General features: G+C 53.0%; 7 protein-coding genes across 7 annotated transcripts; 4 read left to right on the forward strand and 3 right to left on the reverse strand.

Annotated features, from left to right (window-relative positions):
* Positions 1-24: 24 nt before the first annotated feature.
* AYO20_08663 (hypothetical protein) lies at positions 25-665 on the forward strand (the record flags this gene model as incomplete). Its single annotated transcript, XM_022646939.1, has 3 exons — positions 25-38; positions 97-217; positions 291-665. 3 exons carry the CDS (start codon positions 25-27, stop codon positions 663-665), a joined length of 510 nt encoding a protein of 169 aa, XP_022497055.1.
* A 335-nt stretch (positions 666-1,000) lies between these two features.
* AYO20_08664 (hypothetical protein) lies at positions 1,001-2,596 on the reverse strand (the record flags this gene model as incomplete). Its single annotated transcript, XM_022646940.1, has 1 exon — positions 1,001-2,596. One exon carries the CDS (start codon positions 2,594-2,596, stop codon positions 1,001-1,003), a length of 1,596 nt encoding a protein of 531 aa, XP_022497056.1.
* Positions 2,597-4,790: 2,194 nt separating this feature from the next.
* Positions 4,791-6,143, forward strand: AYO20_08665 (hypothetical protein; the record flags this gene model as incomplete). The annotated part of the gene is made up of 4 exons (XM_022646941.1): positions 4,791-4,799; positions 4,868-4,947; positions 5,005-5,467; positions 5,547-6,143. 4 exons carry the CDS (start codon positions 4,791-4,793, stop codon positions 6,141-6,143), a joined length of 1,149 nt encoding a protein of 382 aa, XP_022497057.1.
* A 2,954-nt stretch (positions 6,144-9,097) lies between these two features.
* On the forward strand, positions 9,098-11,265 carry AYO20_08666 (hypothetical protein; the record flags this gene model as incomplete). The annotated part of the gene is made up of 4 exons (XM_022646942.1): positions 9,098-9,253; positions 9,346-9,403; positions 9,463-10,169; positions 10,333-11,265. 4 exons carry the CDS (start codon positions 9,098-9,100, stop codon positions 11,263-11,265), a joined length of 1,854 nt encoding a protein of 617 aa, XP_022497058.1.
* A 2,436-nt stretch (positions 11,266-13,701) lies between these two features.
* Positions 13,702-16,860, reverse strand: AYO20_08667 (hypothetical protein; the record flags this gene model as incomplete). Its single annotated transcript, XM_022646943.1, has 1 exon — positions 13,702-16,860. The coding sequence occupies one exon, from the start codon at positions 16,858-16,860 to the stop codon at positions 13,702-13,704; it is 3,159 nt and encodes a 1,052-aa protein (XP_022497059.1).
* A 382-nt stretch (positions 16,861-17,242) lies between these two features.
* On the reverse strand, positions 17,243-18,173 carry AYO20_08668 (hypothetical protein; the record flags this gene model as incomplete). Its single annotated transcript, XM_022646944.1, has 2 exons — positions 17,243-18,060; positions 18,116-18,173. The coding sequence occupies 2 exons, from the start codon at positions 18,171-18,173 to the stop codon at positions 17,243-17,245; spliced, it is 876 nt and encodes a 291-aa protein (XP_022497060.1).
* Positions 18,174-19,290: 1,117 nt separating this feature from the next.
* AYO20_08669 (hypothetical protein) lies at positions 19,291-21,495 on the forward strand (the record flags this gene model as incomplete). Its single annotated transcript, XM_022646945.1, has 3 exons — positions 19,291-19,751; positions 19,800-21,354; positions 21,409-21,495. 3 exons carry the CDS (start codon positions 19,291-19,293, stop codon positions 21,493-21,495), a joined length of 2,103 nt encoding a protein of 700 aa, XP_022497061.1.
* Positions 21,496-21,673: the final 178 nt, after the last annotated feature.

The raw sequence follows: 21,673 nt of genomic DNA on the forward strand, positions 1-21,673 counted from the left end.
GAAAACCTAGGGCCATTCGCAAAAATGTGGGACACCTTGTCGCCCTGCTTGCTCTCTGAGACAATCCAATGCTGACGAAAAACCTCTGCTTTGTAGGCTTATTCCCAAGGCCGATCGCAAGAAGATCCACGAGTACCTCTTCCGCGAAGGTGTGCTCGTGGCCAAGAAGGACTACAACCTCCCCAAGCATGGCGACATTGACACCAAGAACCTCTTTGTACGTTTGCGCAACCGAGTTGCAATAGACGAGAGAGAAAAAAGCAGGACTAACAAGACATGATGTGTTACAGGTCATCAAGGCTTGCCAGTCCCTCACCTCCCGTGGATACCTCAAGACGCAGTTCTCCTGGCAATACTATTACTACACTTTGACTCCCGAGGGTCTGGACTACTTGCGCGAATGGCTTCACCTGCCCGCTGAGATCGTCCCCGCGACACACATCAAGCAGCAGCGCAGCCATGCTCCTCCACGTGGTATGATGGGTGGTGATGACCGTGAGCGCCGTGGCGGCGGCCGTGGTGGACCCCGTGGTGATCGTGAGGGTGGATATCGTCGTCGTGAGGACCGTGGTGAGGGTAAAGAGGGTGGTGCTCCTGGCGAGTTTGCGCCTACCTTCCGTGGTGGCTTTGGACGTGGCCGTGGAGCCCCCCCTGCGGCCTCTTAGAGGGTTGGAATATCTGCTTTGCCGGGAGCTGGCCTGCGTGCACATGAACATATCTGAAAGATGAAGACCTCTTTTCCAAAAAGCACATTGTTGAAGGCCCTGGACAAGCGGCGATAGCGCCAGTTGAGCATGTTTCGGAGCGACGCCCAGATGTGATGTCTGTGCCAAAACTCGCGTGAGACTACATAGAGCACATGGCGAATTGTCATGCATTGAGACCGCAATCACCCTCCGTTGGTCGGCCGACGCGTTTCTGCCGTAGGATTGTTCCTTATTGCTTCTTGAAGTGTTCTCACGATATTTTGACCTTTTCCAAATTTTTGTCATTCTTTATCTCAGTCAAAATCTCCTCTCTCCTTCCTCAGCCTATCCATCCTCAACACCGAATGAAGAAGCACATTCGCCCCTATAGCGCAGTCCTCCTCATCGCACCACTCGCTCGGATTGTGCGAAACGCCATCCTTACAAGGCACAAAGATCATGCCCGTCGGACAGTGCACATTGGTGCAGACGGAATCGTGGCCCGCGCCGCTCAGCATTCGCTGGAGCTTGGTCGCGTCGCCACCCAAGACAGCCAGGGCGCTCTCCTCGATACACTGCAGTGCCTCTGGGTTGAACGAGATGGCGTCGCTCGAAAAGTCTTCCTTCATCTCGACTCGGATCTTCGTGAGTGGGTTGTCCTTCAACCTTGAAACCCTCTCCGAGGGCGCCGCTTTGGAAGCACTGTGGTTCTTGCCGGCCCCTTCTTTCGCGTCCTGCGAGTCCGTGTGATCACCTTCGTTCACCAGCTGGATAAACTCCTCGACCTTCTTGACCATCCTCTTCAAGCCCCTGTCCAGAGGATTTCTCAGATCTAAACTCATCTCGACCTGTCCGGGAACGGTGTTGATGCTGCCGGGAGAGACGTGCATGATCCCCACGGTTGCTAGCCCTTTCAGACTCTCGGCGATCTTGCGAATCTTGTGCAGAAAGGTTGCGGCAAAATAGAGGGCGTCGGCGCGATTGTCGAAATCCGTGGTGCCGGAGTGTGACTCTCTGCCCGTTATCGTGACGGTGAACCACTTGTATGCTTGGACGCCTTCGACAATCCCGACCTTTTGTCTCGCCCTTTCGAGTTTCGGGCCTTGCTCGATGTGCAATTCAAAATGCGCGCCCAAGGGTGTGCCGGGCTTCCCATCACGGTAGCAAGGGACGTCTCCTAGATATCCAATTCTTTGCAGTTCGTCCTTGACCGTGGCCTGGGGTACTCCCGGACTGACGCTGCGAACACCCCATGCCTTTTCTAGCCCTACGCGTCCAGCCCAGACCGAGCTCCCCATCATACTAACCGGAAACCTAGCGCCTTCTTCATTTGTCCAGTTCACCACGCCCACGTCGCCCTCGGTCTCGATCCAGTTCTCATTCAGGACCCTCAACATCTCGATCCCCGCAGCGACACCCAAGACGCCGTCGAACCGTCCGCCACTCGGTTGACTGTCCAAGTGGCTGCCGGCAAACGTGGCAGGTGCTTCGACTCTGTTGCCGGGCCGAGAGGTCGACGACGATAGGCCCGGTCTGATGGCGAAGATGTTTCCCATCTGATCCACATGGGTCCTGCATCCCAGAGACTGAGTGGTGGAGATGAACCAGTCCCGCGCGGATTTGTCGTCGTCGGCGAGTGCCAGACGCGAGAGTCCCTCAGTCCTGATATCGCCCGTCTTCGGTTTCGCGGCCGAAGTCCATTGCGCTGTCGTGTGGATCGTGTCCCAGAGCCGGGCTGGGTTGACCTTCAACCCGCTCAATCTAGGTCCGTCGAGCTCGGTCGTGCGGAGGCAGAGGGACGACGAACTCGCAAAGGTCCTGATAGGGGCCAATGGGCCATGGCCGCAGCGAGGTCCTAATCTGTGATTGAGCCTGTATAAGGTCGCTGGCGACAGTCTGCCCGTAGCCATCTGGCAAGAAAGGAGGATCCAATTGGATCGGAATAGCTTGTTTCCCTCCAACGGCCAAGTGCAAAACCGCAAACTCCCAAACCTCAAGCACTTTTTCAAAAAACGAATCTCTAAAATAGAGGGCCTATTACCTAGCAGATTATGCTGAGTATTATTTACTATGCACCAAACTCGGCTAGAAAAATGTAAACTCCATTGATCTGATCATAAGACAAAGAGGTTTCGTTTGGAAATGAAGGTGAGACCTAGTTTCCTATTCGGCGATTTCGGGTCAATGAATCACCGAGAGATCATAGATATCATTCTACCAAACTGCATGAGTACTTGTGGACAGCAGTGCTTTATCTATCTGCGTCGGCATTGTATCCCTGAGTGGATTTACCAATCAATTGGACACTGAGCGTACTAATCAAGAGTCCAGAGGTTTGTGACAAGAAATGTCTCAAAAGCGAGGCTTGGAAATAAATTCCTCGGGAAAGGCGAGCGCGGGTTCCCAAGGTTCTTCCTACAGCACCCATCCAGTTCGAATTTGAGAACATTATCAACCCGCCGTGGTTCACAATCACAGGAGGGTGCGGGACTCTCCCTCAGCCCAGCCGAGATCATCATCTCCATCATCCTTTCCAATAAGCAGTCCCAGACCTCAGTTGGGTAGGGTATCGAGCAGCATGTCGAGCTCTGGGTTCATCCTTTCTGGACTCCATCGACTCGATTTTGCTCGTTGTCCTCCGGCATGGCATGAAACCCCATCTCCTCACTGTTTGAACACCTAGTAGCGCCAATTTCTTCTGTGCTTCGGTCGTCGGAAATGCGTTGGGGACTGACAAGGAGTCGGCATTTCTTCCACATAAAAGACGACCGGTAGCCCTCCGACGTGGCACGCAGCCTCTCCGCAGACCCACATGTATTGATAATGTATACCACCGACAACATAACTTCGCTGCGGAAATCGGCTCCAGGCATCGTCCCTTCGTAGAAAGAGGCGTGGTGGACGGCACGGGCGACCGTCTGACCTGCGTCGACATTCTTGCTTCAATTTCATCCCTTGGTCTCCCGCTCCACGCTGTACACCTTGAGAACCTTTTGGCGATCGTCAGGAGGCGGCGTCAGTCCGAGGGACGCTTCGATTTGATCCGAAAACAGCAGCATCGCGGAAGCATTGAGCATCAGCGCGACACCTATGACCGCGCGGGTCTTTGGGGAAAGAGCCTTGTAGGAGCTGTAGACGGGTCAGGCGACGATCGTCGGCGGAAGCAAAGAGGGAACGTACCTCCACAGGGTCATGCTGAAAGATATAGTTGCTGATCCAACTGGTCACAGGCAAGGCTATCGCAGCGGATGGCGGAGAAAGGTCGAATCAATATCCGAAGCCCATTGCACGATTGGAGAAACTATGAACGGCAGGTGAACCGAGACGAGCGATGTTTACTGGAATACAGCGGATCACAGGCCCCAGAAATTGCTCTATTCAGTCCATACTTGCCAACTACAAGTACTGCATACATATCCTGCCCAAGTATTAGGTTCAGAAGATAGCTTCCACTACACAGATGCTGAGCCATATCATTTCTTCAGAGCAGGTGTCTGGGCAGGTCAATCTGCGTTGCCATCCAGAAAGTACCGCTTGTACCGAGCATACAACTACACGTGCTAGTCAGATGGTTATGATCGACCGTAAAATTGCGTGCTCGATGGCTCCGTCTCAATGGCCTCTCTGATTGGCTGAACCAACTTCCCTATTAACTTGAGGGCTCCAGTGGCTCTCCATCTCCAGTAGCAGACCGTGTTGTGGGTAGGTATCCTGACATGCTCAGCCTTGCTAGTCGGCAGCAGCTGGCTAGGTCTATACAAACCTGGGTGTTTCAAGGAGAATTTCTATCACCAGACTACAGGACCAACAACTCCTGCAGATCTACCAAGTAGAACACTCCAATCATGCATCGGCACGTTCTGCCCCGCACGAACTTTCCATTGACCCAGTCTCCTATCAGGAGAACAATCGGGGTTTCGGGGAACAGCGTCGGTGCCAGCAACTGCGAGATGGCGGTGGGAATGCCCTTACCCCCCCTTTGATCTTCTCTGCCTCCCACCGCTCCCTCGGGTGCAAACCACCGCTTCATCCCTCTCAAGGACGACATCTCTCCAGTAGAGCTCATCTTTCCAAAGAGTCTCACAGACGTCGAACCTGCTCGCCATGCCAGTTGTAAGGCTGCCCGTGCATTGTGCTGCGTTGTCCAGGGGAAGACCACCATTGCTGACACGCCGAAACAGGCCAAAGTTTGTCCGTACGACGATGGCACGGTCGAAAAACCCATCAATCGGGAGCCGTATATGATCGATCTTGTTTCAAGGTATGGGAAACATTCTCTTTTCCCCGAACAAGAATAGTCTCTCAATTTTGACAACAGCTTCATCACCAAATCCGACAACTATGACCGGAACCACGGTCCGATTCAACACAAGGTCGGGACGGACCATCGAGTCACAGTTGACGGGGAGGGCTTCGTCTGCAGGACCCTCAGTCTCACCGTCGACCAGCTCATGAACGACTTCCCGCAAGCCAGGGTGACCTGCACGTTGCAGTGCGCCGGTAACCGCAGACACACCATGCGCACTCGCATCAGGGAGGTCTTGGGGGTCGACTGGGAGGATGCTGCTCTGATGACCTGCGTGTGGGAGGGGCCTCGGGTTCGTGACATTCTGCTCGCCGCCGGAGTTCAGGACCACTGCGCCATGGGTGACAATGTACCACCAAAACATGTCCACTTTGCCAATTACGGGGGCAAGACTCAGGCCGACGAGTGGTATGGGGGTAGCATCCCCTTCGACCGGGCTATGGACCCAGCCATGGATGTGATCCTGGCGGTCAAGGTACGAATAGAGAGCGCACCGTAACCTTGCCCCCTTTTTCGACGGCGCGTCTGCTGACTTGTCACTTCTTGGGCACAAGATGAATGGCTTGCCTTTGCCTGCCAGACACGGCTTCCCCGTCCGCTCCATCGTCCCGGGAGTGCTGGGGGCTCGTTCTGTGAAATGGCTAGACCGCATCACCGTCTCCGACAGGGAATCACCATGTTTCTATCAGCAGCATGACTACAAGATTTTGCCGCCCGAGGCGGTTTGTGTTGAAACCGCTGAGAAATACTGGGACCAGTGTCCCTCCATGCTGGACATGCCGATTAACTCTTGTGTTGCCTACCCAACCTCGGGCTCCACGATTGTTCTTCCTTCTTCTGGGAAGATCGAGGTGTTTGGGTATGCTGTTCCACAAGGCGCTCAAGGTCCGGTGGTCAGGGTTCAGGTGTCTGGTGATGAAGGCAGAACTTGGACCGACGCGCATCTCGAGGATGGTGGCAAGGATGCCAGCCGTTGGACCTGGTCTCTGTGGAGAGCCGAGATCAAGATGGAGAAAGGTAAAGGCAAAAGGATCTTCGCAAAAGCCACCGACGCCGGGGGTAACACGCAAACCTGTGAACGATCAGCTTGGAATCTGAGAGGCGTGGCCTACAATGGCTATGAAGCTGCATTCGATTTGAACGTTCTCTAGTTCAATGTTCTAGAGCAGCCGACGATCAGCGGAAGATCGTGGTTGATTCGGAGAGAGAGGGTTGAGCAAGAGAGTGAGTTTCTAGCCTTTCACTTTTTGATATAGCGTAGCGGTTTGTTTATGGTGTGTTTGGCAGCGGCACAACCGGGGATGGGTGCTCGGATTGGGCATCAGGATCAGCCGTAGGACATGCCGATCCATACCTCAAGAAGGAATTGACATTGCACAGTGAATATCTTCCACGACAGGTGATATTGGGCATCTTTGCTGTTGCTTTTTCGTAACCCTCAGATCTGATCTGGACATTTCCATTGGGTGATTTTCCAGGTAGTGACAATGAGGTAGAAACGGCTCATAATGGCATCATTGGCTCAGACGGGCTGGGGCTTGGGACAAGCAAGTCGCTTGTGACGAAGCCTAAAGAGGCTTGGTGGGACATCGGCAGTGCTCGTACTCGTAGTTAAAGAAAGGAGGCGGGGTGTACTGAGTACGAGTACTCCGTTTGACTGCCACATTGCCTACTGCGTACCTGGAGCAACGTGCTGGCTGATTAGAAGGGGGTTCACCCAAAGGGGACTGGGAAAGCGTGGGCAACCCGGAGCACGGGCACAGGTGGAAACGGGCGCACCTGCAACCTGCAGCCAGCCCGTTTCAGGCAGCCCTGCCCATTCCATCAAGCCCATCGAGCCTGTTTACAGAAACGCGCAGAAGAGACCATCTGAATCCGATGAAATGACGGAGGTCCCTGGTATAGGCGATATTGACCTGTACCTCCGGCAAGATTCGCTCTTGAGGGACAGTAGTGTTCCCCTTCCTCTTCTTCTCCGACGTGAGGTGCACTCTGGCACAGTGACCACTCTATCGTCTTCAGGTGGTTTTCTCCGGCGCACAGGGTATTTTTGTGTCAGACAATATTCTCATTCTGCAAAGTTGGCTTGACAGCTGCCAACCCCTGCTGGCCTAGCTCTAGGGGCACCGGGGGCCGGGGGTCTTCGTCAGAACCGCATCTGCTCGTGCACCGGAACTCGGGAAGAGGCGCTTTCCCCTTCTGGAAATGAAAATCACTTGATATTTCAGTCTAGGAGGAGCGGTACCAAGAGGCTCTAAACGGGGTGGAAAACCGCGAGCTGAAGTTGCAGGGCCCGGACGTGATGTGATGGAGGACCCCTGGTGGTCAATCTGTGTCAACCTGCGTCAATCAGTGAAGAAAGCAGAGACAGTCAACACGACAGGCCTCTCTCTGTGGTACATTTGAGCCCCTCAGTGCGCCACTGGCAGCACGCCAATGCTCGGGGCTCGTGGAAGACCTGGAGACCAACGCATCAGCCCGCAGGCAAGTGCAGAGTCGAGGGTGGACCCCGCGCTGATGATGATGATGGAAGGGGATGCGGTCCCGGAGCACAAAATAAGTGTGAAATTCTGCTGGATTAAAAAGTGTACGAGTAAGCTTTTTTTTTTTTGCACAGAGCCCTTCGCGCCCCTCGCTGCGAATCCCACGTTTCCGGAATTTGGTGGATGTGGGAGCTAGCCACCTAGCCTAGCACAACGCCTAGCAAGTGCCCACTATCAGTAGCCTAGGTACTAACAACCTTTGCCTGCTCCCCTGGTCCCTGGGCCCTAGCAAGCCTCCTCGTACAGGCACAGGGAGCTTCTAGCTCACGGAACTGACAGACGGAGCCTTACTTGAACCGTGCTTCGCAGCTCCACCAACTAGCATTAGCAGAGCAGGCCGTTTTCCGGAAGTCCAGGGCCCAGCGTCCTGAAACAAGCCACACTGACCACGCAGGTGGGAGGGCCGTTCTTAAATTTTTCTGACGTCCTTCGTCCTTGTTGCTTGTGCGAGTCTCGCCGCGGTTAGCTGCACGCGAAGCAGGGCTGTCATTGACTGCAGATATCCACGAGGAGGCATGGTAAAATAAGACGTCGCTTGCTGTGTGAGAGCCAGTATTAGTAGGTAGAGCAGATCATGAATGGGGCATGTTGGTTGCACTCACCTTGGTTTTCCCTTGGTTTGTGCGGTCATCAATCAAACATGCGTAGGACAACATGGTGAACCCATGGCCACGGTACCCTCGCCTGTCGGCCCCGGAGTGATGGAACCCCAGCAGTAGGCAGATGCTTCGAAGGTCACACTTCCATGCAATTGAGATTCGAGAAATATGGGTGACAGTGACAGCCCCAACGACCTGCGCCGTGGCCCACCGTCTGAGAATACCCAGTAGTGGACGGGGACTTCTTCTCAAACACCCAGTTATCGTGGGCATTGACTTTCTTTGCAGCAGGGACAAAGATCAACAAGAGAATCGCTTGTAAACCAGCCACCACCAAAACCCAGGAATCCGGTCGGTGGTCTGCAGCCGTTTGGTCCTTAACTTAGGTTTAGCGGGTTGGTTTGCGTGGGAGTGGGATACCTAGAGTAAGCCACTGGGTGACTGGACTGGAAAAGCCGAGTTGAACGTGAGTTTGTAGTTTAGCTCCCCCGATTTTGCCTCGACAAACTTGACTGCTTGCACCCGAACTGAACTCCATCTCTGCTGTTGTTTCCACTTGGGATTCTCATCTTTCTCCCCAACTCACTTTCGCAGCCATCGGCATCACTCCCGTCCGTTTGTGATCTTTGTCGAATTGCCTCTCTTTTCCTCCGTATCCTGTTGTCTTCAGGGGGAATCCGAGAGAGGTTGACCTGTATCAAATTCATCTTCGCCGCTTGTCCTGCACTTGAAACCTTCCCCCGAGCTGCTGGAGTTGGGTCGGTGGTCTGCTTTTTTTTCCCTGACTCGACGTTTGTGAGCTCTTATCTGGTACTTCTTTCTTTTTCCTGCCCACGGTCTGTTAGAATCCTGGCTGACACGGTCTCAAGCATAGCCCAGAATTCTCGACTTGCTCAATAATTTACCCGCCTGTCCTATCATCCTCCCAGCGAAACCCCGACGGTCACGTTTTCCGTAACCGTCATGGCGACCACTGCTCCATCCGTCCCCAAGCTTGACCGCTACGTGGTCATTCATGTTGCGACCACTTGCGATGAACATGGTGTTTATGTGACAAAAGATTCTGCAGAAGTAATTGAACTGGGTTGGATCTTGCTCGACAGTAAGACGTGTGATGAGGTACGTTTTCTTGGCGATGCCTGCTACGGAGGAGGATAAAGGAGATGAAAGGCGATCAAAGCAACGACCGGACCTGTTGACAGATGTGCCAGATCTATCGGGAGAGCGTCCTAGTGAAGCCCGTCAACACGCCCATCACACCCCTTTGCAGTGAGTACATCTGTGTCGGGAGGACGGAGATTTGCATGAACTGATCCTTGCAATCACAGCCAGCCTCACCACCTTGACTTGGGAACATGTTCGCAATGCCGGCTCTTTCCGGGATGCAGTCACTCGCTTTGACCATTTCGCTCAGGAGCACCTTATATCCAAGAACCTGGAGTTCTCCTTTGTCACACTGGATTCCTGGGATTTGCGGGTCCAGTTGCCTCGAGAAGCTCGCGATAAGGCAGTCGTCCTACCGGCTTACCTGCAACACTCCCGGACCTTTGACCTGCGTTCAGAGTATGCCCGATGGCAGCAGCACCATCCAGAGTCCCTGCCCTTTGGCCCCAGTTCTCTCGCAAACATCTGTGCTGCTCTCGAGGTGGAGCCTGTGCAATCGTCGGCGCCAATCAAGCACAACCTGCCCTTCCATCTGCAGGCGTTGGCGCCTGCCTCCCCTCGCCGCGCCATGGAAGAGGCAGTCACTCTGGCCAGGGTTCTCCGGGGCCTCATTCGGAAGTCTCAGCCCGCCCACGAACATCCGGATGTCTTGACTCGCCCCATGGACGCCAGGGCCGACGTGAATGCCTTCTTGAAAGAACGCAGCAAGGTTCTACACATGAACGGTCTGCCGCACGACACAACGCAGTCTGAACTCGAGAGCTGGTTCACTCAATTCGGAGGGAGGCCAATCGCATTCTGGACCCTTCGCACTCCAGATCAGCACAAGCCGACCGGGTCAGGTTTCGCCGTCTTCTCTTCCCACGAAGAGGTATGTCTCACTTTCATTTCCCAGTTTCACATTTACGACACTGATATCAACCCTTTTCTTCCCCCCTCTTCAAACTCTTCCGACACTTCATCAGTTCTCCCCCCCCCCTCCTCCCCTTCATACTTGGATCCTGGATTGACACAAAATTAACTTTGCTTCACAGGCCGCTGAAAGTCTCTGTATGAACGGACGCGCTCTCAACGAAAAGGCCATCGAGGTCTCGCCTTCTTCAAGCCGAGTCCTCGATCGTGCCGCCGAGATCTTGACTCCCTTCCCTCCAAGCAAAAACCGACCACGGCCAGGCGACTGGAACTGTCCTTCGTGTGGCTTCTCCAACTTCCAACGCCGTACTGCCTGCTTCAGATGTTCATTCCCTGCTGGAGGAGCTACGGGTGTTGATCCATATTACAATTCGTACCCCGGCTATGGACCTCCTCACATGATGGGCCATCATCCTCACATGGGACACCATGGACATGGAGTGGGCCATCACGGCCGTGGCGGCGCTGGTATTGTTCCTTTCAGAGCTGGTGATTGGCGATGCGGTGCAGAAGGCTGCTCATACCACAACTTTGCCAAGAACGTCAACTGTCTGCGTTGTGGTGCCCCTCGCTCCGGAGCTGCAGTCGTGGTCGATTCGGCCTATCCCTCTCCAATGGCACCTCCTTCCGAGTATGGCATGGGGCCAGGCTCGATGGCTAGCACTCCAGGACCCGCTCCGTACGGTGCTGGTGCAGCTGCTTTCGGTTCTGGAGCGGCGTTTGCTCAGCCACCCAGTCAATTTGGCATGCCTTCCGGTATGGGTGGCCCACCAGCGGCTCCCTTCCCACAGATGGGCAACATGACTCCCGGCTACGCATCTAGCAACATGTCACATTCCTCGTTCGGCCCTGCGGCTCAAGCTGCCTTTAGCGGTGCTGCAGACACGAATGCACCGAGCAATCTTCCTCAGAATGGCTTTTACGGTAATGGCCCCGGTGGAGACCCGTTCGCGTTCCTCTCTGCTGGTATTGACAGCCTCAGCATGGTGACGCCCGATGACAACCAAGGCCCTCGTCGCAATGGTGGTCCTCAGAGCGCGAAGAGCCCCGCCTAACCCACCTCCCATCCACCGAACTCTCTGCCTTTCTCAAGTCGCCTACACAACGTCACTAAAGTTCACTCATTTGACCGATTCACGACTGCGACGACATCTTTCATGTTGAGCAACGTTGTCTACTTGTTTTTTTCGCCCCACTTTCATGTACTTGATTCTTGGCAGATTCAATGCACATCTGTTTACTAGCTTTGTATCGTGGATATTGGCGGGCGGTGCTGGAGGCTGGGCTGCTGGAGGGTTTGAACTTGGTCGAAAGCGCCGGCAATGGGACAATCTTTGCATATGAGGAACGACTCTAGAGAACTTGGCTTGTGTGTTTTTGCTCGGGACTGCGGGGTTGGAATCGAAGAAAGATGCGCAGAGGCACAAAATGGCCATGGAAACCCCAGGAATAGGCTGCACGAACAAAGGGGAGGGAGCATGGAGGTCTAGAGAAAACAAAAACTACCCTGGTACGAGTGCGAACAAAACTGTATGGCATCGATGGGAAATGTGTGGTCTTGGGGCTTGAGCGTGCACATGTGTATGTTGCTGTTGTCTAGGGGGGTATTGCCAGCATAGCGAAGGAGCAAGAGCGTGGAACACAAAGGTATGGAACAGGACAAGGGCAAAAATGGACAGACAAAAGTTGTGGGGAGAAAAAAAGAAACTATCCAATATGGCATCCAACAGGGCCGGAGCACTACAGGCCTGCGACACAATCCCGGCACTTTACGGTTTGAGAACGCCCACAGTATCATCTGTTTGCACATGGCTATTTGAGGAAAGGGGAGAATTCGAAGCTGGCTGTGGACATTGGCATCATTCACCAGGTAACTTTGTCATGGTCAAGGATGGCTTGTTAACTAAATTGTTCAAACGCGAGTGGACAATGTTTGATCACTTTTTTCTCTCGAAGAAACCTGGTGCCAGTGCCTTTTTCTTTTTTAATTGATTTTTGTTCTGAATCAAGGGAGACGAAGAGGGTTGGGCTGTTGCTCTGTTGTTGCGGTGGTATCGGAGTAACGGAGGCGCCTCGTCGACACCTGTCCAGAGCCCAGGCAGCGTTGCAGACTCAATCCCTCTGTTACCCACTGATTTCACTCGACTTCTGCCGCTCTGCGCACTCACTCGTGTATGAACCGTCTGTCTGTATCGATGTATGGGCCGCCCTATCCGCAAATCAATACAAGTAACCAAGCAAGCGCCTGCAGCTGACTGACTTGACTAACTGGCGGCTGAGCCGATGACAGGCTGACAGAAGGTCGCACCGATATTGACACTGACACTGACAACGGCACTGACACTGATTACCCGCGCTCGTCACCGTCCACACAATGACCGACCGTAGGTATATTATATACCCTCGGATTTTTTCAAAGAACTCGTCCGTGGCCCGTTCCAGGGTGACCTGGCTCAGATCAGTGCAGGGAGAACATATAAGCAGAAGGAGGAGGAAGAAGGAGAAGCACACCAGACGCAGAAGCAGAAAACAAAACAAACAAAATGAGGCAAAACAAGGCAAGCAAGGGGTGCGTTTACCGACACGGATGGCTCCCGTCAAAAACAAAGGGAGCGAGCGGGATCGAGATGGATGCTATTGACTACGTGAATACATATTAAATCAAAGCTCATGCCATGGGTAGGGTCAACAATAAACCAATAACTAGACGGACGGTTTAAAAGGATATTGATAATACCTTTGATATCTATCTCTTGGGTCCTTTTTTCCTCTTCTCTCCTCTTCTCTTCTCCCCCATCCCTCCCTTCCTGTCTCTGTCTCTCTAATTTCTGTCCAGGTCCACTCGCCCTCGCTCGCTAACTTCTTCGCATGCATGATAGATCCCTCCCCAAAAGGAAAATTGAGATCTGGAATCCGGAAATGAGGTTTCACGGGGAAATAAAACATTGGGAGCCGACAGAAGCTGTTTGTCCAGTGTCTGTGTAGATAGGAGAGACGCCTCACGCCATGCATTGACTCGGGTCCACGTCGGTATTGATGGCACTTCGGAATGTTGTATCTTTATCTTTCCTGCGCCCGGGGGTTGATGGTGTCGCAAAGTCACCCTCCCAGAACAGCCTCAGAGAGCTTGTTGTTTAGCCACCCTCAGGGCAGACATTCGAAAAGTCAATCTTGTGCTGCTCGCAAACCTTCAAATCATCGACCTCCCCCGTCCCCAGAAAGAGTACTGGAGCATTCCTTCAAGCAAAGACCAGCAACACGGCGCAGGCACCGCGGTAGCCGCCGCCACTTAACCGGACCCCATGATACAAAAATGACGCTTGCTCTTCACGCTCAAGTAGAACTGATGATCACCTCTTTCTCAGTAGCGCCCATGAAGCTAGAACCCCATTAAGTCACATCTTTCACATCGGCCACTCGCTCGCTATCCACAATGCGCAGAGTGAAATGAGCCAGTCTTGCATCCTCTTGACATGACTATGCCAGTGGTGTTATCCCTGCACCTGGGCTTGTTGCGCTTGTTGCGCTTGGGCAGCGTGTGTCGCAGCGGCATAGTTGACAACGCTCTGCAAGACATCACGATCTGATTGCTCCAAGATCGACGTCAGATTTTGATATAGCTGGGGTTGTTCTGCCTGGAGCTTGTCCAATGACTCTTTGAAGGCCGAATAAGGATCGAACTTGTCCAGCGGACTCTCCAGCAGAGTGCTATCATCGAGGATGCTATCGTCGTCGTCATCTGCCAGAGCGCCAAATTTCTTAGCCTCTTCGCTGAGGAAGTCCAGATAGGCTTGCGACTCGTCTTTGACGTCGCCTTTGGTGTCCGGCAAGGAGGCGGCGCTAACATTACCCCATTCCTGCCCTTCGGGACCGGGTTCGTCGGCCCAATCTTCGGCATCGTCGTCCGACCCATAGTCTGATATCGTGTCAGACACACCGTCAGAGGCTTTGACAGCTTCCTCTCGTTGTTTGATCGCAGCGGGAAGAGTTCGGAAGAGATAAGTTGCCCCGGTGAGGAGACGTGGCCAGCCAGTTTGAACCGACTGAGGTACTTGGTCGGCCCGAATGGTGAGGAGAGAGCAAATGGTCGCGAGACAGAGCTTCTTGTCGTGGACACGGCGGAAGTTGTCAATCATGCCGAACCAGATTGAAAAGAATTTGTTGGTCCAACCGTGTGATTCGAGGACCTGAAGTGCCAGAATGGGGTTGTAATAGAGACAGTTGATCACCATCTCCACCAAATGTAATTTGTAACTTCTGATCACGGTCTTGGCTTCTGCGCTGGCCAACACCTCCATAGGCAAGGTCAGGAAGGTCGGTATGTAGCTGTCGAGAGGCCCCCCTCGAAGGTTCAGCATCATGGCCTCGGCCAGCTTGCATCCACAGATGCGGTCCACCCCTCCGACCTTGGGGTCGGCGAAAATGTCTCGCACCATGCCGGCTATAGCAGCCAGGTACGGTGGGTGTTCGATGAACCTTTGCTGGCCATAAGTAACGAAATTGTCTAGAGCAGGCAACATGTCTTCTAGGTATAGCTCAGCGCCGTCTTTGAATGTTTTGTGCATGAGCTCAAAGGCTTGCCACATGGTTGGCGATATGGATCTCGACGCATAAGTACACGAATCAATGATTTCAAAGACCTCGTTGTAGAGGTCATAGAGCTTGTTCTCCAGGGTGATGGTAATAATCGGCATCAGTATGGATTCGAGAAGAAGGAGTACATCAGGAGTCGCCTCGAGAGTCAGAATCAGAGTGCCGATTGTTTGCAGTACCCCTAATGCCGCAATGGACTTGTCGTCTAGATAGTCGTTGTGTTCATCGCCGGTTTCGGCCGCCCTGGCCTCATTCCGTTCCAGAATCTCCCGAATGATTCGAAGATATGTGTCCCGGAGATTGGTGCTCAACGCCACGGCGAAGGGGGTAAGCTGTTCTGCGAAAACTTCCACAAAGTCCTCCATGACGTTTGACAGCGAATCAACATCAACCTCATTCATCAACTGCAGCAGTTGATGCATAATTTGCGGAATGTTCGATTGCATGGTGATGCGGATGGCATCGTGCCTGATGAGGGGTTGTAAAGCCAATGAAGCTTCCACCCTGACTGGCAGTTCTGGATCAGCCATCGACTCCATGATGTTCTGATAGATGATCATGAGATTGTTCGGGTCCTTGAAATCCAGCTGCTCAAATTTCTCCATAGTCTCACAGGCTCGGGCGCGAAGGAAGCCATGTGGAGACCTGAACTCGGGAAACACATGTCGCACGAAGAAGTATTCGACCTGATCCGCAATCGGACTCTTCTTGGACAATATGACCGATGCGAGCGAACCTATCATCCTCAGGGCACCATCTTTTTCGCGGGGATTCTTTTGATCGTCCGGGGCAGACTCGTAACGGGACACAACCTCGTTGACGTAGGAGAGAATGACATAAGTCTGTTGTTTCCGCGATTTTGTCAAGGCGATCAAGAAATTGGTTGCGGTCATGTCTGGCGCCGAAACTTCCTCGTAATAGTTGAGCTTCCTGTGCAAGTAGTCGACCGGATTGTCGGTGAAAAGCTCCAAGTCTTCGTCCGAAAGACACATAACCGGGAAGACCAAGTGTTTGATGAGACTGTCCATGTGCGGCTTGAGCTTGTCCCACATCACTTTGGGCTTCACACATTCTTCTAGAAAGATCAAGGTGAAGGCCAAAGAAGGCTTGCTTAGCCAGTGATTGCCCCCGACCCATTTCTCGATCTCACTCAGGTAGCCCTTGAGGATTTCGGGTGCGAAATTTGTTATGAAGTTTTTCGCGAATGCACCATATTCCTTCTCTTGGGCAGGAGATAGCGCCGATGGGTTTCCATACCTCACGAAGAGCCTATTGAGGTTTGCGTAGCACCATTTACGTGCTTTCCACCAATAACTGCGTTCCCGGTCTTCAGCATCTTCGGGCATAGCACTCTCTGGAGGCTTCTTTGAGATGATGGTTAAGAAAAGAGTGCACCAGTCCACGGTCGCTTGATGTGTTTGGAGCGGGATTGGTAGCCCATAATAGACAGCATGTTTGTAACATTTGACGCATAGCCTGAGCATCTCACCAGCTTCCAAACTGGTCTCGTTGACCAACTTGTTCCCAATGCCCAACAACGTGGGGAAGGCCACGTTGACAACCTTGTCCAGGTTTTGCCTTTCTTCCCCAGCGCGGAAACGATATGTGCGACAAACAGCCAACAGACACTGCAGCCCCGCGTAGACCTGATTGGCATCTTGTGTGTTCATCAGTTGTAGAGTAATGTCCATCAGCTCGGGCCATTTTGACGGAAAATCGTACTGTAGGATGGTCTGCAGGATAGGGATAAGCTGTGCTCGAATCTGCGGAGGAGAGGAGGACAACACAGGCAGTAAGCGTTCTCTGAAGGGTTTTCGTTCGGGTTCGGATATTGGCTGGTGAGGAGTGTGTTCAGTAGCCCATCCCCGGGATATTCGATTCTTGAGGTAGACGGCGACCGAGAGACGGATTGGAGGGTCTTGCTCCGACTGTAGGATGTCGAGAAGGGCTCCAATGAACCCAGGATGCTGTTCAGCTTGCTTCAGGGCCGTCTCAGCTTGGGACCGGATGGTTGCGTCGGCTGACAAAGTCGACTGGATCGTGGTTCTCAGGTCCATGGTCGTTGGAGGAGGCTGCCCTTGATAGGGCCAATGCTTAGATACAACAAAACAGCCTGAAAAATCCCAGAAGCTTTACAGCAGAAGCGGACGATGTGAGGGTATCGCGACAGGTCCTACCGGCAGATAAATTTTTGCCCATGCGCAGGTGGCAGTCGATGGCAAGAGGAGGACTGGAATCAATATGCCCCCAAAAACATCCGAGACTCGAATGGGAGCCACCGCCAAGCCCCGCGAGCCTGATCACTTCTGCGCTAGTTCACTAGGTCTAGGGCTTTGGATATATAGAGCTAGCTGTCTGTACGAGGTACTCGGAACACATATTGGAGAATGAATCTGTTGGAGATTTGAGAAAGAGTTCAGCATGGAGGGATCTACTTGTCTATTCTACGGCCCTGCCCTCGTGCTTCAGGGTCGCCAGATGCACCACATAGCCCGTGCCATCCTGGAGCTGAGATGGAAGTTCCCGATCTGGGATGCGCCATACGTTGAATTCCTTCATCAAGGCGGCCAAAAACAATTCGCAGACTGTATCAGAGCGAAGCTGTTGGGCAACCAGAACGAGAGTAGGCTTTGCTGCAGTTGGTCCTCCCAGACGACACACATCCACACAAGTCTGCACCAACGGAGAAATGAGGTACTCATTATAGACGCAGTCGCAGAGGACGAGTAGGTCAACCCAACCACTTGGGGGGATGGCTGATTTGAGATTTTCGACACTGTCCGCCTCCCAATCCAAGGGTAAGACCTTGAGGTGTTCTTCTTGAGCCAACCCTTTCTCGTTGCCCCTCTTCTTGTTCCTCTTCTTTTCCCTTGGCGGCGTCGCATTGGTCGCTATGTTCTCTCTCAGATATCTCACCACATACGGCTGATCCGTGAGGACATAGCACTGCACAAACTTTGACACTACCAAGCCCAGTAAGCCGGTTATGCCACACCCTAGCTCGACCACAACTGCGGTGTCATGTAGAGCGCCGCTCAGTATTGGAGGCAAAGATGCCAACCAGGCCGCCAGAAGTGGAGTAATCTTCCAGATCACGGCCCCTGTTGTCCCTTCCTGTCTGTTGGAATGGAGAAGACCCGGGGACTGCCGCAAAATGTACTCATGGCCTGCGATTTCAATCTCTAAAGACTCGGCGTTGGGGTCAACAAAGCCCAGATTGTTGCTCGGCATATCTCGACTGAACAACAGGAAAGTTTCTAGAGCTCCCAGTCAGAATGCGATCCCTGGATTGCGGCATTTATTGCCATATACCTTCGCCAGCATCTTCAATCGGTTCGCCTAAAAAGGCGAGGGGCGACTGGTTTGCCATTGCTGCTTGCTCACCAACACGAGGGTTCAATGAAAGGGCGTTTTCAGAAACGCTGAAAACGGTCCTAGAGCTTCGTTGCTTCGGGAACCAAATGAACGTCGAATTGCAGACAATCATACGCTCACATAAGCATGATGGCACGAGAGAGCATCATCGTGGGAGTGTACCAAAAGGAGACATAGTTGAGAAATAATTAATGCTTGATTCGATTTGACACAGGGAGAGCAGTAGCCCTGAGAGTGATGGTGGGAGGACTGGCTAGGTGGAGATTTTCGCAGTGATCCGACGACGATACATGTTGTGCTTATGGCAGCCTGGGTAATCATACAGGCATACCATGGGCCTGTTGGTCACCTGGTAAGACGCTCTTGATGGAAAAGATTCAGCATCGAGGGCTTATGGAAGTTCTCAAGAACTGAGTAGTTGTACGAGGTACAGAGTTAAGGTGGCACTCTGCTCTCGGCATGAATTCGTAGATAGTCTTGGCGGGCCGACCAATTTATCCGATGAGCCAACATCATTTGCTCGAGGGGTTGATGGACTCCTTGCTGGTGCTTGGGCAGTCACTGGTGACGCTTGGGGCACTGAAGCTGGGCACTCGTGGTGTTGCAGGCACGCAGGCACCTGGACAGGCCAGTGACGTAACAAGCTAGTTCATTCCAACCCCCAACCCCGGATTATTCGTTGCTGGTTCAGCGGCCGCGCGCCAACCGGCCAACCGACGAGTACCTAGTTGAAGCCTGGCACCTGGGCAGTCGCGAGGTTGGGGGCTGCTCTGACACTCACAGGAAACACTCACACAGACACCATTCGTGCCATTCCTCAACGCTCAAGAACCTTGGTGCGCCACAATCGTCCTGGGCGCAACGCAGGCAGCTACATCTCTTTCCCCCTTCCACCTTTGATCATCCCTTTCTCCCTCGAACCAACTCGCCTCCTCTAGTTATCGTCATCTCGCTCTGGTTGAAGCGGCAAATCATCACCTAAAGCTTCACCGTTTTCCCGCCTCCTCCATATATCGTGTCTACCACTCGGCGATACCGTCTCTCAAGCTCGACGACTCATCCCATATCCCATCATTCTATCCTCTAGCATTGCGGCCATGTCTTTAGCCGAGATGTCGCTCGAAAATGACAGTCGGCCGAGGGTCGACGGCTATGTCCAACCTCAAATGACCAAGAAACCACCGTTCTCTGTCGAAGCCTCTGGCTACGAGAAGAAAGAAGGCGAAACCATCCCCCGACGCAATCCCCTGGCCAAAGACAAACTTATTGTTCGACCTTCAGATGACGTCAAAACCGTATTTGACAATCTCAAACGAGCGGCCGCCAAGTTTGGAAATGCCAAAGCCATTGGATCGAGAAGAATCATCAAGACACACGTTGAAAACAAGAAGGTCAAGAAGATGGTCGATGGTGTTGAGCAAGAGGTGGACAAGAAGTGGACCTACTTCGAACTCAGCGGCTACGAGTATATGACTTTCATCGAGTACGAGAAGCTGGCCCTTGACTGCGGCGCCGGTTTGGCGCATCTTGGTATCTCCAAAGAGAACAAAATGCACCTGTACGGTGCAACCAGGTAGGTCTTTTGCATCCCCCAAATCTATGGCCTGTCTGACCTCCCTAGTGCTCATTGGCTGGCCATGTCGCATGCTGCCGCCTCTCGGTCAATCCCTATAGTGACTGCCTACGATTCTCTTGGTGAGGAGGGACTGAAGCATTCTCTCGTCCAGACCGAATCTGTTGCCATTTTCCTAGATCCCAACCTCATCCCTACTCTGCTCAGAGTCATCAAAGATGTCAAGAACCTCAAGACTGTCATCTACAACACAGAACCAGAGGTCAAACAAGCAGACCTGGACAAACTGAAATCCACTCACCCCGAACTGAAAATCCTCAGCTTTGAAGAGCTCCGAAAGTCCGGCGCTGAGAACCCTTCGGACCCAATACCCCCCAGCCCGGAAGATCTGGCCTGCATCATGTATACGTCCGGCTCCACTGGACCACCAAAAGGTGTTACCATCAAGCACAAGGCTGTGGTTGCGGCAATGGCTGGAGTTCAGACAGTCGTGGCCCCCTACATTGGACCGGCCGATGCGTTGCTGACTTATCTGCCTCAATCGCACATTTTCGAATACATGTTTGAAAACGTCTGCTTGTTTTGGGGTGGAACCATGGGTTACGGCAATCCCAAGACGTTATCTGACGCTTCGGTCCGGAATTGCAAAGGAGACATTCGTGAGTTCCGACCTACTATTTTGATCGGTGTCCCTGCCGTCTGGGAAAGCGTCAAAAAAGGCATTCTCGCCAAAGTCAATGGAGGCTCCTTCATAGTCAAGAACATGTTCTGGGGTGCCCTGTCACTCAAACAGACCCTCCTTTCAATGCACCTGCCTGGCGCCGGGCTTTTGGACGCTGTCGTGTTCAAGAAGTTGAAGGATGCCACGGGTGGCCGGCTTCGCATTGCCTTCAACGGAGGCGGGCCCATCTCGGAAGAAACCATCAAGTTCATCAGTTACGCGGTCACTCCAATGATCTCTGGCTATGGCTTGACTGAGACTTCTGCGATGGGTTGTATCCAAGATCCGTTGGCGTGGGATCCCTACGCCTTGGGCGATATCACCGGATGTATTGAGATCAAGCTGGTTGACTTCCCTGACGCTGGGTATTTCTCGACCAACAAACCTCCCCAGGGTGAAATCTGGATTCGAGGCCCTTCGGTCACAGAGGGTTATTGGGACAACGACAAAGAGACCCAGGAAGCGATCACCGAGGATGGATGGTTCAAGACCGGCGACATTGGCGAGTTCAACGCAAATGGCCACCTGCGCATCATCGACCGGAAGAAAAATCTGGTCAAGACACTAAATGGCGAATATATTGCCCTCGAAAAACTGGAATCAGCTTACCGAACCGCCCCTGTTGTCGGAAATATTTGCGTTTTTGCTGCTGCAGACAAGGCCAAACCAATTGCCATCATCGTGCCAGTCGAGGCCACGCTAGCGAAACTCGCAGCAGCCAATGGTATTCAGGGAGAGAATCTGGAAGAGATGGTCCACGATAAAAAGGTCAACGCGATTGTCCTAAAGGAAGTGCAGAAAGCTGGCCGTGAGGCTGGTCTCTCTGGCATTGAGATCATTGACGGCGTGGTCCTGGCTGACGAGGAATGGACTCCCCAGAACGTAAGTCTACCAGCCCTTGCTTTTTTCCCCACAGACTACTGACCATCTGAATAGGGGCTCATTTCACCAGCCCAGAAGGTTCAGAGGAAGAAGATTCAGCAGCGGTTCGAAAAGGAGATCAAGCAAGCCTACGGAGAATGAACCCGAAAGTACCACAATATAGACATCGGCGCTTCTCACGAGTCAATCCAATGTGCTGATCGGAATCAGGCTACTAGCACGGTGGGTGGAGGAAAGAAATCGACCGAACGAATCTGACGAGCAGGCACGGTGTTTAGGGATTGCTTCGTGCTGGCGATATCCCAATACAATATGTAAT

This window comes from Fonsecaea nubica (assembly GCF_001646965.1).
Source record: "Fonsecaea nubica strain CBS 269.64 chromosome Unknown Scaff71, whole genome shotgun sequence".
NCBI classification, from domain to species: Eukaryota; Fungi; Ascomycota; class Eurotiomycetes; order Chaetothyriales; family Herpotrichiellaceae; genus Fonsecaea; species Fonsecaea nubica.